General features: G+C 43.7%; 1 protein-coding gene across 2 annotated transcripts in view; it reads left to right on the top strand.

The window, feature by feature from the left end:
* Window positions 1-15,688, top strand: part of SLC7A7 (solute carrier family 7 member 7) — a 62,799-nt gene that overhangs the window by 43,228 nt on the left and 3,883 nt on the right. For both annotated transcript variants that reach the window (XM_069761551.1, XM_069761545.1), the window contains exons 6-9: window positions 6,205-6,308; window positions 9,484-9,580; window positions 13,473-13,622; window positions 15,204-15,387. In XM_069761551.1, coding sequence (XP_069617652.1) covers window positions 6,205-6,308; window positions 9,484-9,580; window positions 13,473-13,622; window positions 15,204-15,387 — 535 coding nt within the window. The remainder of the gene's footprint in view (window positions 1-6,204; window positions 6,309-9,483; window positions 9,581-13,472; window positions 13,623-15,203; window positions 15,388-15,688) is intronic.

The raw sequence follows: 15,688 nt of genomic DNA, 5'->3' as shown, positions 1-15,688 counted from the left end.
GGCTATGTTGTGAGGTGAAATTTTAACCCCGCGCTTTCCAATTCACCAAACAATTTTGCCCCTATCTACATAATGGAAAAAATGAAAGGAAACGTGTAGGAGGCAAATTGACAGCTGCCAGATGTGAACAAGGGGGACTTAAAGAATGAGAGCGATGGCGCCAAAGAGTATATACCGTACAGTTGCTAAGGTGGGGCCTCGACATGGGATACTCACCACACACGGGGATATGAACACACACAAAATGCGCCACACACTACCACGTGCTTGAACACATATTACCCTCAGCACACATTTCGCCACAAATACACCAACCTCGCCACATAAAAGTCAAAACACAAAAGTCGCCACTCAAAACTCGCCACGCGCAGAACTCGCCACATGCAAAAACTAGGCTCTTGCAAAACTCGCCACAAGTGCAAAATTCTCCTCATGAAAAACTCGCCACACGCAAAACTTGCACACGCGGAAAAATTGCCACATGCACAAAAGTTGCAACACATGCAAAAGTTGCCTCACACAAAACTTGCACATACTCAAAAGGCACCACACATAATACTCGCAACGCGCAAAACTCGCCATGCGCAAAACTTGCTGCACACAACTTGCTACACTAACCTGTCACATGTAACTCGACACACAAAAAGTTGCTACACGCATGTTGCTACACAAAACTCATCTCACAAAAGTCGCTACATGCATGTCGCCACACGCAACTCAACACACACAACTTAACAAACGAAACTCGCCCTAAAACACACACAAGTCTGGTATTATCCTTCAAAAATAAAAATCTGATTAATAAGCAGACAAACTACAACAATTGCACCATATAGGAAATACGACAGCTGTCAGTCACATGACCGGTCTATTATGTGTATGTGTGAGCTAATATATACTGCCAGGGGGAGGGCTTCCTGTTGGCTGGGGATTTATCAGGCTGCCAATTTAGCTTACAAATACTGAGGTAAAAATACTGAGCAAATAACGTGTGAACGAGGTCTAATACAGGAGGAGATGACACACAGGTATATACTATATACAGGGGAGATGACACACAGATATATACTATATACAGGAGAGATGACACACAGGTATATACTATATACAGGAGGAGATGACATACAGGTATATACTATATACAGGAGGAGATGACATACAGGTATATGCTATATATAGAAGATGACATGCAGGTATATACTATATGCAGGAGGAGATGACACTCAGATATATACTATATACAGGGGAGATGACACACAGGTATATACTATATACAGGAGGAGATGACATACAGGTATATACTATATATAGAAGGAGATGACATTCAGGTATATACTATATATAGGGGAGATGACACACAGCAGGTATATACTATATACAGGGGAGATGACATACAGGTATATACTATATACAGGAGATGACATACAGATGTATACTATATATAAGGGAGATGACAAACATGTATATACTGAGGTGATGAGGTGAAAATGAGAGGTGTGAGGTGAAAATGAAAAGGTGTGAGTGCAAAATGAGAGAAGTGAGGAAAAATAGTGGAGTGATCAGAAAATGACAGATGTGAGGTTGAAATGACAAGTGTTAGGGGGGAATGAGAGGAGTGAGGGAGAAAATGAGAGGTGTGAGGGAGAAAATGAGAGATGTGAGGGGGAAAATGAAAGATGTGATTGGGAAAATGAGAGGCGTGATGGGAAAATAAGAGAAGTGAGGTGCTATAACTAACCACAGATATTTACTATGCCCAGGCAACGCCGGGCTCTTCAGCTAGTCTACTATATAAAGCTGAATGTGTGTGTCTATGTGTGTGTGTGTGTGTGTATGTGTGTATGTCCGGTATTGGCATCTGCACCGTCGCAGCTACAGCCACAAAATTTTGCACAGTCACACGTCTGGACCCCGAGAGCGTCATAGGCTATGTTGTGAGGCGAAATTTTAACCCCGCGCGTTCCAATTCACCAAACAATTTTGCCCCTATCTACATAATGGGGAAAAAAGTGAAAGGAAAAGTGTTGCAGGCGTCGCAGCTACAGCCACAAAATTTTGCACAGTCACACGTCTGGACCCTGAGAGCATCATAGGCTATATTGTGAGATGAAATTTTAACCCCGTGCTTTCCAATTCACCAAACAATTTTGCCCCTATGTACATAATGGGAAAAAATGAAAGGAAAAGTGTAGGAGGCAAATTGGCAGCTGCCAGATGTGAACAAGGGGGACTTAAAGAATGAGAGCGATGCGCCAAAGAGTATATACCGTACAGTTGCTAAGGTGGGGCCCCGACATGGGATACTCACCACACACGGGGATATGAACATGCACACAAAATGTGCCACACACTACCACGTGCTTGAATACATATTACCCTCAGCACACATTTCACCACAAATACACCAACCTCGCCACATAAAAGTCGAAACACAAAAGTCGCCGCTCAAAACTCGCCACGCGCAGAACTCGCCACATGCAAAAACTAGGCTCTTGCAAAACTCGCCACAAGTGCAAAACTCACCTCATGGAAAACTCGCCACACGCAAAACTTGCACATGCAGAAAAATTGCCACATGCACAAAAGTTGCAACACATGCAAAAGTTGCCTCACACAAAACTTGCACATACTCAAAAGGCACCACACACAAAACTCGCCATGCGCAAAACTTGCTGCACACAACTTGCTAAACTAACCTGTCACATGCAACTCGACACACAAAAAGTTGCTACACGCATGTTGCCACACAAAACTCATCTCACAAAAGTCGCTACATGCATGTCGCCACACGCAACTCAACACACACAACTTGACAAACGAAACTCGCCCTAAAACACACACAAGTCTGGTATTATCCTTCAAAACTAAAAATCTGATTAATAAGCAGACAAACTACAACAAATGTACCATATAGGAAATACGGCAGCTGTCAGTCACATGACCTGTCTATTATGTGTATGTGTGAGCTAATATATACTGCCAGGGGGAGGGCTTCCTGTTGGCTGGGGATTTATCAGGCTGCCAATTTAGCTTACAAATACTGAGGTAAAAATACTGACCAAATAACGTGTGAACGAGGTCTAATACAGGAGGAGATGACACACAGGTATATACTATATACAGGGGAGATGACACACAGATATATACTATATACAGGAGAGATGACACACAGGTATATACTATATAGAGGAGGAGATGACATACAGGTACATATATATACAGGAGGAGATGACACACAGGTATATACTATATGCAGGAGCAGATGACCTACAGGTATATGCTATATATAGAAGATGACATGCAGGTATATACTATGTACAGGAGGAGATGACACACAGATATATACTATATACAGGGGAGATGACACACAGATATATACTATATACAGGGGAGATGACACACAGGTATATACTATATACAGGAGGAGATGACATACAGGTATATACTATATATAGAAGGAGATGACATTCAGGTATATACTATATATAGGGGAGATGACACACAGCAGGTATATACTATATACAGGGGAGATGACATACAGGTATATACTATATACAGGAGATGACATACAGATGTATACTATATATAAGGGAGATGACAAACATGTATATACTGAGGTGATGAGGTGAAAATGAGAGGTGTGAGGTGAAAATGAAAAGGTGTGAGTGCAAAATGAGAGAAGTGAGGAAAAATAGTGGAGTGATCAGAAAATGACAGATGTGAGGTTGAAATGACAAGTGTTAGGGGGGAATGAGAGGAGTGAGGGAGAAAATGAGAGGTGTGAGGGAGAAAATGAGAGATGTGAGGGGGAAAATGAAAGATGTGATTGGGAAAATGAGAGGCGTGATGGGAAAATAAGAGAAGTGAGGTGCTATAACTAACCACAGATATTTACTATGCCCAGGCAACGCCGGGCTCTTCAGCTAGTCTACTATATAAAGCTGAATGTGTGTGTCTATGTGTGTGTGTGTGTGTGTATGTGTATATGTCCGGGATTGGCATCTGCACCGTCGCAGCTACAGCCACAAAATTTTGCACAGTCACACGTCTGGACCCCGAGAGCGTCATAGGCTATGTTGTGAGGCGAAATTTTAACCCCGCGCGTTCCAATTCACCAAACAATTTTGCCCCTATCTACATAATGGGGAAAAAAGTGAAAGGAAAAGTGTTGCAGGCGTCGCAGCTACAGCCACAAAATTTTGCACAGTCACACGTCTGGACCCTGAGAGCGTCATAGGCTATATTGTGAGATGAAATTTTAACCCCGTGCTTTCCAATTCACCAAACAATTTTGCCCCTATCTACATAATGGGAAAAAATGAAAGGAAAAGTGTAGGAGGCAAATTGGCAGCTGCCAGATGTGAACAAGGGGGACTTAAAGAATGAGAGCGATGGCGCCAAAGAGTATATACCGTACAGTTGCTAAGGTGGGGCCCCGACATGGGATACTCACCACACACGGGGATATGAACATGCACACAAAATGTGCCACACACTACCACGTGCTTGAATACATATTACCCTCAGCACACATTTCACCACAAATACACCAACCTCGCCACATAAAAGTCGAAACACAAAAGTCGCCGCTCAAAACTCGCCACGCGCAGAACTCGCCACATGCAAAAACTAGGCTCTTGCAAAACTCGCCACAAGTGCAAAACTCACCTCATGGAAAACTCGCCACACGCAAAACTTGCACATGCAGAAAAATTGCCACATGCACAAAAGTTGCAACACATGCAAAAGTTGCCTCACACAAAACTTGCACATACTCAAAAGGCACCACACACAAAACTCGCCATGCGCAAAACTTGCTGCACACAACTTGCTAAACTAACCTGTCACATGCAACTCGACACACAAAAAGTTGCTACACGCATGTTGCCACACAAAACTCATCTCACAAAAGTCGCTACATGCATGTCGCCACACGCAACTCAACACACACAACTTGACAAACGAAACTCGCCCTAAAACACACACAAGTCTGGTATTATCCTTCAAAACTAAAAATCTGATTAATAAGCAGACAAACTACAACAAATGTACCATATAGGAAATACGGCAGCTGTCAGTCACATGACCTGTCTATTATGTGTATGTGTGAGCTAATATATACTGCCAGGGGGAGGGCTTCCTGTTGGCTGGGGATTTATCAGGCTGCCAATTTAGCTTACAAATACTGAGGTAAAAATACTGACCAAATAACGTGTGAACGAGGTCTAATACAGGAGGAGATGACACACAGGTATATACTATATACAGGGGAGATGACACACAGATATATACTATATACAGGAGAGATGACACACAGGTATATACTATATAGAGGAGGAGATGACATACAGGTACATATATATACAGGAGGAGATGACACACAGGTATATACTATATGCAGGAGCAGATGACCTACAGGTATATGCTATATATAGAAGATGACATGCAGGTATATACTATGTACAGGAGGAGATGACACACAGATATATACTATATACAGGGGAGATGACACACAGATATATACTATATACAGGGGAGATGACACACAGGTATATACTATATACAGGAGGAGATGACATACAGGTATATACTATATATAGAAGGAGATGACATTCAGGTATATACTATATATAGGGGAGATGACACAGCAGGTATATACTATATACAGGGAAGATGACATACAGGTATATACTATATACAGGAGATGACATACAGATGTATACTATATATAAGGGAGATGACAAACATGTATATACTGAGGTGATGAGGTGAAAATGAGAGGTGTGAGGTGAAAATGAAAAGGTGTGAGTGCAAAATGAGAGGAGTGAGGAAAAATAGTGGAGTGATCAGAAAATGACAGATGTGAGGTTGAAATGACAAGTGTTAGGGGGGAATGAGAGGAGTGAGGGAGAAAATGAGAGGTGTGAGGGAGAAAATGAGAGATGTGAGGGGGAAAATGAAAGATGCAATTGGGAAAATGAGAGGCGGGATGGGAAAATAAGAGAAGTGAGGTGCTATAACTAACCACAGATATTTACTATGCCCAGGCAACGCCGGGCTCTTCAGCTAGTAATTTATATAATAGCATGATAACCAATAAGAATAGAAAGTGGAGTAAATCTCATCTTCCATTATAGCTTTAGATCATCATGTTCACGTCTTTGTACATGCACCTAAACCGACCCTTGATTCTTCTTTTCTCAGACGTTTGCAGATCAGATATTTGGAATATTTAACTGGACGATCCCCCTGGCTGTAGCACTTTCATGCTTTGGAGGTCTGAATGCTTCCATTCTCGCTGCATCAAGGTATTTATTCAGAAACCATCTTTCAGGCTATCTGCAAATACAAAAATAATGCCAGCATTATCCATTGTGAAACATATGGGATGGCAAATGATGTTAAATGACATATAGTAGGTGTCTAATATGCTTCTGCACAGTCTCTCGTGCTGGTTTCAGATGGTTTTTCCCTATGTCTTGTGGTGAAGGTATGGTGTCATCTGTTCACACTACCACTGCAGATGGTTGCATTGGTATAAAGCAAAATCTCAGGATCATAATCAGATATTCCGTTGTTGATGTTTTATGAAAAGTGACTAGTGAAGTGGTGTCCACTCTGTGCAGTGATGAGGCAGTAACCCAAGAAAAGTTCAAAGTAAAATCTTTTAATAAAACAGCATACTCACAAACAAAGGAAGTACCATATTTTTCAGACTATAAGACGCACTGGACTATAAGACTCACCCAGGTTTTAGAGGTGGAAAATAGGGAAAAAAATATTTGAAGCAAAAAAGGTGGTAAAATATTTAATAACATAAACATACTATTATATGTGTTGTTATGATATATAATAGCATGTTATTATGTTGGAAGCTGCGGGTAGAAGATGGTGCTGCGGGACCAGTGTGGTGTTTGTAAAGTACTGTATGAAGATGCTGGAGGGTGAGTATAAGAATGGGGGCACAGGGCTTATATTTAAAGCACCACTCCAGCACTGAAAAATAACACTGGAGTGCTGCTTTGAGATCCCATTGGGAGAACTATAACTCCCAGCATGTCCTGCAGAACCTATGGCATGCTGGGAGTTATAGTTCACCACAGAAGTGGCAGAGTGCTTTATTGTGTGTTGTGACTAACCTTTTAATTGTGGCAGCCAGCCACACTATGGTGAGGTAAAATGCTGGAGCATTCCATCCCATGACACCACAGAGCGCTCTCTCTTGTTGCCTCTCCACAGCACAGGAGTAAGCTTGCAGATTGTAGTGTGGTGTCTGCAGGACCTGTGATGACATCAGAAGAGGGAGGGCTCTGTGCTGCCATGTGATGCTCCAGCCTGCCCTCTTCATGACATCACATGGGTCTTTATGCCCAGCACTCAGAGTCAAGCCCAGCCTGTCAGGTATGCAGCGATCTTGTCCCCTCTGGCCCCTGATGCTGCCTCCTCCTCCACCGGACACAGCTCTCCCCAGCTGCTGCAGGAATCCAGCGCTGGGGAAACCATGTGTGTCCCTGTGAAGGAGTATTCATTTGCTGCTCCTGACTCACTGCTCAGCTGACAGGTGTGCGGGAAGCAGCTAATGAATATTCACTGCACTTTAATGATCGGGACCAGGTGGTTTCCCCAGGGCTGATTCTTGAAGCCTGCTGATTCCTGAAGCCAGGCAGGAACATTTTTCTGCCTCCTGCCTCCCAGTGCAATCCCACTCGCTGCTGCCCCTCCCCACGTTACATCCCTACCATAAGACGCACCCACACTTTCCTCTCAAATTTGGAGGAAAAAAAGTGCGTCTGACAATACGGTAATTCAAATCCTCCGGATCGCAGCCGTGAAACAGACAGGCCGTGACTTATAGTCTTGGGTGACTGCACCTTCGTGTACGCTGTGGGTGTCAGGCCTTTTGGCTCTGATTGGCTCTGTGTTGCCTCACACCGTTGAGCTCTCCAGAGTCTACTGCTCTGCCTGCATGCAAGCCCAAATCTGACACACCCAAACCCTTCTTGCAGGGTTTTTCTCTCAAACTGGAATCTGTGGCCAAAGGCCACCTGCATACCCAACTGGAGGAAACGGACCGGCCCCACTTCCTTCCTGCAGTCTGTTTAAAAAATTAAAGCCCATACTGGCTTTTCCTGAACAATGCCTAGGCCAAATAGCTTGACAAGGTCCACGCTTACTTTTATTTTGCCCTGTGACTCCCAGGCATCCTGCTGTGACCACAAGGCACTCCAGCGGGTCTAATAGGACTCCGTTTGCATCCTGGGGAATACATATCGACCCTCGCATATGATCCCCCTCCCTGCCTCACAGAGTCCCTCGGACTGGAGTACACCTTTCAGGATCTCCACTCTTAAACTTGCCAAACACATTAGATGGCCAATGGCCAAATGATGCCTTGACCGATAGCCATCATAGCCGACTCTCCTATACACAGGAGCACTTGTTTGGCCAAGTGCTCCTGTGTTCTCGTTTGGTCGAGTGCTCCTGTGTTCTCTATGTGAAAGCCTCTGACTGACACTTGGGCCGATGGCTTATTTCCAGGAGGACAATGCGATCGGCAGTCTGAAATTGCACACGTGCTATCTACTGTATTTTCCGGCATATAAGACGACTGGGCGTATAAGACGACCCCCAACTTTTCCATATAAAGTATAGATGGGGGTCATCCTATACGCCAGGTGTCGTCTTATATGGCGTGTGAGATCCGGATGGTTCCCAGGGTCTGGAGGAGAGGAGACTCTCCTTCAGGCCCTGGGATCCATATTCATGTAGAAAAAATAATAAAAATAAAAAATAGGGATATACTTACCTTCCGACGGACCCTGGAGTTCTCCCGGCTCCCATTGGTGCACGCTGCGGCTTCCGTTCCCAAGGATGTCATCTCCGGTCCTTCGAGCAATACATCCTTGGGAACGGAAGCCGCCGCGTGCACTGCTGAGAGCTGGGGGCCATCGGAAGGTAAGTATATCCATATTTTTTATTTTTATTATTTTTTTTACATGAATATGGATCCAAGGGCCTGAAGGAGAGTCTCCTCTTCTCCAGACCCTGGGAACCATCCAGGACCGCTGCCTGCACACGCCGTATCCGGCGTATAAGATGACCCCCGACTTTTGAAAAGATTTTCAGGGGTAAAAATTTGTCTTATACGCCGGAAAATACGGTACATCTCTCCCAACGGTCAGTCGGCTGCTGTCCCCATACACATTAGATTGTCAGCCAAACCCAGCTATATTGGCGAGTTCAGCTGAAATTAGTTTAATGTGTATGGGGGCCTTTAGCTAAAATATTGAATTAGCTATTTATTTTTGTATATACATTTAGAAACTAAAAATTGAGCTAACAGTTCTGCAAAAATAATTAAAAAAAATTACAAAATTAGTAACTTGAACAGAAAAATGTATAGTTTGTCCTGTATGTTTCTCTTGTCCTGGCAATGCTGTTCCTTAATTCGCTTAGTCAAGTTACTGTCATCCTCCATTTCAGGCTCTTCTTTGTTGGGTCTCGAGAAGGACACCTTCCTGATGCTCTCAGTATGATCCATATGGAGAGATTCACCCCAATACCAGCCCTGCTGTTTAATGTAAGTGTGCCAGGCCAAATCTGAAATGCTCTGTAGTACTTTTGGGAACTTTCTAAAACATGAGTCCTCGGTGGCTGAAAACTTGACTAAAGGTACCTTCACACTAAACGATATCGCTAGCGATCCGTGACGTTGCAGCGTCCTCGCTAGCGATATTGTTCAGTTTGACACGCAGCAGCGATCAGAATCCTGCTGTGATGTCGTTGGTCGGGGCTAGAGGGCCAGAACTTTCTTTGGTCGCTGGCTCTCCCGCTGACATCGCTGAATCGGCGTGTGTGACACCGATTCAGCGATGTCTTCGCTGGTAACCAGGGTAAACATCGGGTTACTAAGCGCAGGGCCGCGCTTCGTAACCCGATGTTTACCCTGGTTACCATCCTAAAAGTAAAAAAAAACAAACGCTTCATACTTACCTTCCGCTGTCTGTCCCCGGCGCTGTGCTTTCCTGCACTCACTGTGAGCACAGCGGCCAGAAAGCAGAGCGGTGACGTCACCGCTCTGCTTTCCGGCCGCTGTGCTCACAGCCAGTACAGAGAAGCAGAGCGCCGGGGACAGAGAGCGGTAGGTAAGTATGAAGCGTTTGTTTTTTTTTTACTTTTAGGATGGTAACCAGGGTAAACATCGAGTTACTAAGCGCGGCCCTGCGCTTAGTAACCCGATGTTTACCCTGGTTACCGGGGACCTCGGGATCGTTGGTCGCTGGAGAACTGTCTGTGTGACAGCTCTCCAGCGACCAAACAGCGACGCTGCAGCGATCTGGATCGTTGTCGGTATCGCTGCAGCGTCGTTTAGTGTGAAGGTACCTTACCTGTAAAGAAGATGACAGTACCAAGCTTTTGAAACTAGTTAGGTCTCTTTATCAAGCATGGATTGACACAAAATCTAAACTGCTTTATGAGGAGACCTTTGTTCTTGGCTAAAACATCACATCGCTCTGAATAAGGGAAACAGAAAGCAGTGCTTCAGCTAAAATACCTAAATTATTTCTCAACCTGACCATTACATCCATTACAGTCCTTGTATATCAAAACCAATTTTATTTACCTACCAATGTTATAGTCGAATATAAAACATTACGTCATGGCTTGTTTATTGAATAGAAAGTGCAGTTTCTCTAAAATAAGAAGGGCTCAAAAACATGAAATATCAGTCAATCTAAAAATACAATCTGCAATATACACAGCTTTAAAATACTGTATGATACACAGTGCATAAGGTGGCATTATAGGAGAGGAGGACATCAAATTCCTAATATGTATGTAATGTGGTAATAATACCAAGAACATACATACGTACAGAGTACAAGTAAGAAAAAAGGAAATACATGTCGACCTTGCACATTTTTTTCATTTTTTGTGATCATAAATGACCACTAAAATGTACTTTAAATTGTTTCTCTTTCATTTTCAATTAGATTTATGTATCGGACACAACTTTTTTTATGAAGACACAAAAGCGCACAGCGAGGTCAAAAATACTCTGAACAAAAAGTCACAGTAAATAAGCAAGTGCTAGTCAAAAAATGAAAAAAATACAGGGTATTTAGTTAATACGTTTTTTTGCAAAAAAAATGTATATTAAGCTGCTCCACCAATCGTCAAGGTATACCCATAATAGAGCAGTCCTATCTAATGTATATAATCCCTATCTGATGTATTTAAAAACCTGATCATCTGTATAGTACCTGTATAAGCAGGGTTCAGAGAAAAAATATCCATGTGGACATGGAGGATGGAACAGCTTCAATGCAAATGACCCACAGAGGAGTGATGGACTCCCCAGTCTTGTAGAAACAAGAGAACAATATAGAACCAAAAACACATGGGCTACTTGCACAGTGAACAAGTCTGTAGTCTGTGGGTCATTTGCATTGAAGCTGTTCCATCCTGCATGTCCACATGGGTATTTTCTCAAAAACTCATAATGTCATAAACTTGTATATAAGTTTTTTTCAATTCCTTATTTTATTTTGCTTTGGTTGAAAGATTCATGAACTATCATATGCATAAGTAACTTTGTGTGCATCAAAGATTATGACTTGAATTCACTATGACGGAATCCAAAATAATCCATCATTGCAGATATCTTGCAGGACGTAAGTGGGCAATCAATTGTGCAGTTTATTCTCAGATTATCAAACATCATGAGTTTCATTCATGAAATCTATTGTGAAATAGGTTGCGATAGTAAAGGTCAGTTTCAAAGCGGAAGTGGTGATGATGCACATGAAAGTAACAAACGCAGTAGTGGCACAAATGTTTAGTGGATGGAGTTTTTACTTAGTATTGTTTTGATATGAATGATTTTTTTTAACAGATTTAAAATGCAATACCTGACGATTATAGAGTAATGACAATAAATGTCTTTATACTGTAACACTATTACCACCGCCCCTGGATGGTTTCCCTTCCCCCTTCATGCAGGAACGCAGGCATACTCACCGCTGCCTGGTCCCCATCTGTCAGCATGTCTCCTGCTTGTGCACTCCACACTTACTCGTGGCGTGAATAGTGTGCGTGTGCGAGTGCTCTCTGTTCTTAAAGGGGCAGCAAATGCACATAGTAAAATTCCCACAGCCAATTGCTGGGAGGTATTTAGTATCAGAGTACACCTGCAAGATGACTCCCAACCAATAGCTGGGAGGCATCCTGTATAGGGATTTGCCGAAGCAATAATATTCATTAGTGTGTAGTTTCTCATGCTAGTGAGTTGTGAGGCCCCCTGGTCCATGTGTGGCCAGAGCCCTGAACCTGCTCTCCTGGTCCATGTGCGGCCATGTCCTCATAGACCTGCAGCGATGCCTGAGGAGTACATGTCCTCATATACCTACAGCGATGCCTGAGGAGTACATGTCCTCATAGACCTGCAGTGATGCCTGAGGAGTACATGTCCTCATAGACCTGCAGTGATGCCTGAGGAGTACATATCCTCATAGACCTGCATCGATGCCTGAGGAGTACATGTCCTCATAGACCTGCATCGATGCCTGAGGAGTACATGTCCTCATAGACCTACAGTGATGCCTGAGGAGTGCATGTCCTCATAGACCTACAGTGATGCCTGGGGAGTACATGTCCTCATAGACCTGCAGTGATGCCTGAGGAGTGCATGTCCTCATAGACCTGCATCGATGCCTGAGGAATACATGTCCTCATAGACCTACAGCGATGCCTGAGGAGTGCATGTCCTCATAGACCTGCAGTGATGCCTGGGGAGTACATGTCCTCATAGACCTGCATCGATGCCTGAGGAGTACATGTCCTCATAGACCTGCATCGATGCCTGAGGAGTGCATGTCCTCATAGACCTGCATCGATGCCTGAGGAGTACATGTCCTCATAGACCTACAGTGATGCCTGAGGAGTGCATGTCCTCATAGACCTACAGTGATGCCTGGGGAATACATGTCCTCATAGACCTACAGCGATGCCTGAGGAGTGCATGTCCTCATAGACCTGCAGTGATGCCTGGGGAGTACATGTCCTCATAGACCTGCATCGATGCCTGAGAAGTACATGTCCTCATAGACCTGCATCGATGCCTGAGGAGTACATGTCCTCATAGACCTGCAGTGATGCCTGAGGAGTACATGTCCTCATAGACCTGCATCGATGCCTGAGGAGTACATGTCCTCATAGACCTGCAGTGATGCCTGAGGAGTACATGTCCTCATAGACTTGCATCGATGCCTGAGGAGTACATGTCCTCATAGACCTGCAGTGATGCCTGAGGAGTACATGTCCTCATAGACCTACAGTGATGCCTGAGGAGTGCATGTCCTCATAGGCCTGCAGTGATGCCTGGGGAGTACATGTCCTCATAGACCTACAGTGATGCCTGAGGAGTACATGTCCTCATAGACCTGCAGTGATGATGTGCTGTTACATTACAGGGTGCTATGGCTCTGGTGTACCTCTGTGTAGAAGACATCTTCCAGCTCATTAATTACTACAGCTTCAGCTATTGGTTGTTTGTGGGCCTGTCTATTGCCGGTCAACTTTATTTGCGATGGAAGGAGCCAGACAGACCACGACCACTCAAGGTTAGTCTTGCCTAGATTTAGTATCTGCTTTAATGTTTTTATGTCTTGCCCTTTGACCTCTTCAGTCACATGATCTTAATTTAGCCTAGGAGGCAGTTAAGGGGCCACATAAAGGGGTTGTTCCCTGTCAGATAATATTTTGCCACAGCTGCAGTTTGTTAAAAATAAAAACCTCGCTTGTGCTCCCTGGGATCTGAGTCCCCACCCATTCTCGCGATGTCTGGCATTGGTTTCGGCACTGATGTCATGTCATCAGCCAGTGCAGCAGCCAATCAGTGAGCTCAGCGGCTCTGAAGGAATCATTCTGCCTTCACTGACAGAGCTGCTGAGATCATTGATTGGCTGCTGCACTGGCTGCATGACGTTAGCGCCAATGCTAGATATCAGGAGAAGGGGTAGAGACTAAGCAGTGGACCTGGGGAAGGTGAATACTGCTTAATTTGTTATTTTTTTTTAATACTGCAGCCGAGGCCGAACATTATCTGAAAACTAGCAACCCCTTTAAGGTTTTTTTTTAACAGCTCGAGCCTCAAGATACCTAGACACAGTGGAGCATTGGTCATTGCCGGCCATTTCAGAAGAAGCAGGAAACTACCCAATATGTAAAATGTCATGGAGATAGAAAAGTGATGAATTTCAACATCACTGATCTGCTGTTTTTATGGGTAATACCTTTAGCTGCTGCTTATTCCATTATCCCTATTGAGAACACAGGCATGCTCAGTAGAGCCAAAAGTGCATGTTTTTGGGGTGGTCAGGTGAAATAACTGCCAGCTATTTATAGCTAAAATAACAAACAGAGCAGGTACTAACCCTTCCAGGTCCAGTTGCGGCTCCCTGCCCCTGCTCAGGTCTCGGTATCTTGGCTGCTGCGGTAATGTCATTACAGTGTGTATCATCACAGTAGCCAATCAGTGCACTCAGCAGCTTATGCCGTCTAACTTGGCACATCTGCTGAGCTCTGTGGTTGGCTATATCTGTTATACACGCTGTAGACATGACATCACCCCGGCAGCGAAAATACTGAGACCTGAGCAGCAGTAGGGTGTTGGCACTGGACTTGGGATGTTGAGCACCTGCTCTCTTTGTTATTATAAAGCATTTAGGGGCAACCCTTTAAAGGTGTATGGCATACTTAAAAAGGGTATTCCCAACTCCAAGATCCTATCCCAATATTTAAAATATGTAGTAATAGTAATATTAGTTTTTTGATTCTCTGTTTTTTTCCTCATGTGCAGGCATTGCAGGACCTTAGGTATCCATGGTTACGACCACTGATATAGTGATAGCTCTTTACCAGTGGTCATAACCGTGGATACCTAAGGTCCTGTCATGCCTGCACATGAGGAAAGAGACATAGAGAATTAGAAAAACTATACTACATTTCTAATTGGAGGTATTTGCTAATATTATTACTATTATTATTACACCTACTACATATTGGGATAGGATCTTGGAGATGGGAATACCCCTTTAAGGCTTTATTGATATGAAACCAGGTGCACTCTCTCATGTAAATATCGCTCTATATTCTTGCAGTGCTGCAACTGTTGGTGACCTCTCTTTTCTCATAATTTACAGCTCAGCCTGATTTTTCCAATAATATTTTGTCTATGCACTGTGTTCCTGGTGGCAGTTCCACTCTACAGCGACTTGATCAACTCTCTTATTGGAATAGCCATAGCACTGTCCGGTGTTCCTGTCTATTTCATTTTTGTATATATCTCGGAGGATAAGAAACCAGAATGGCTACGTCGCTTTGCAGGTATGACTTCTCACATTTTCAGATTTCAGATCTTTTAAACAGCAGTGCAGACCTTTGAAACACAAGATGTGGTAGCCACGTAGGTGCTTGGCTTGTCAGTAGGCACAACAGGCTGAAATGTAATTGTACAGGTTTATAGATCGGCTCAAAGAACGTTCCTGGGAGTCTGCGTTCCACGTGCCTGCATCGTATAAACTAGCCTGGTCACCAGCCAACCAGGCAAGCATGTGTGTATCATTGATTGCATCTATACATGGGCAGACAACAATTTCATTTTATTAGTTAATAACAATGACACAAT

Source organism: Ranitomeya imitator, chromosome 1 (assembly GCF_032444005.1).
Source record: "Ranitomeya imitator isolate aRanImi1 chromosome 1, aRanImi1.pri, whole genome shotgun sequence".
Classification (NCBI taxonomy): domain Eukaryota; kingdom Metazoa; phylum Chordata; class Amphibia; order Anura; family Dendrobatidae; genus Ranitomeya; species Ranitomeya imitator.
The sequence above is the reverse complement of the archived record's forward strand: the minus strand, read 5'-3'. Positions and strand labels throughout refer to the sequence as shown.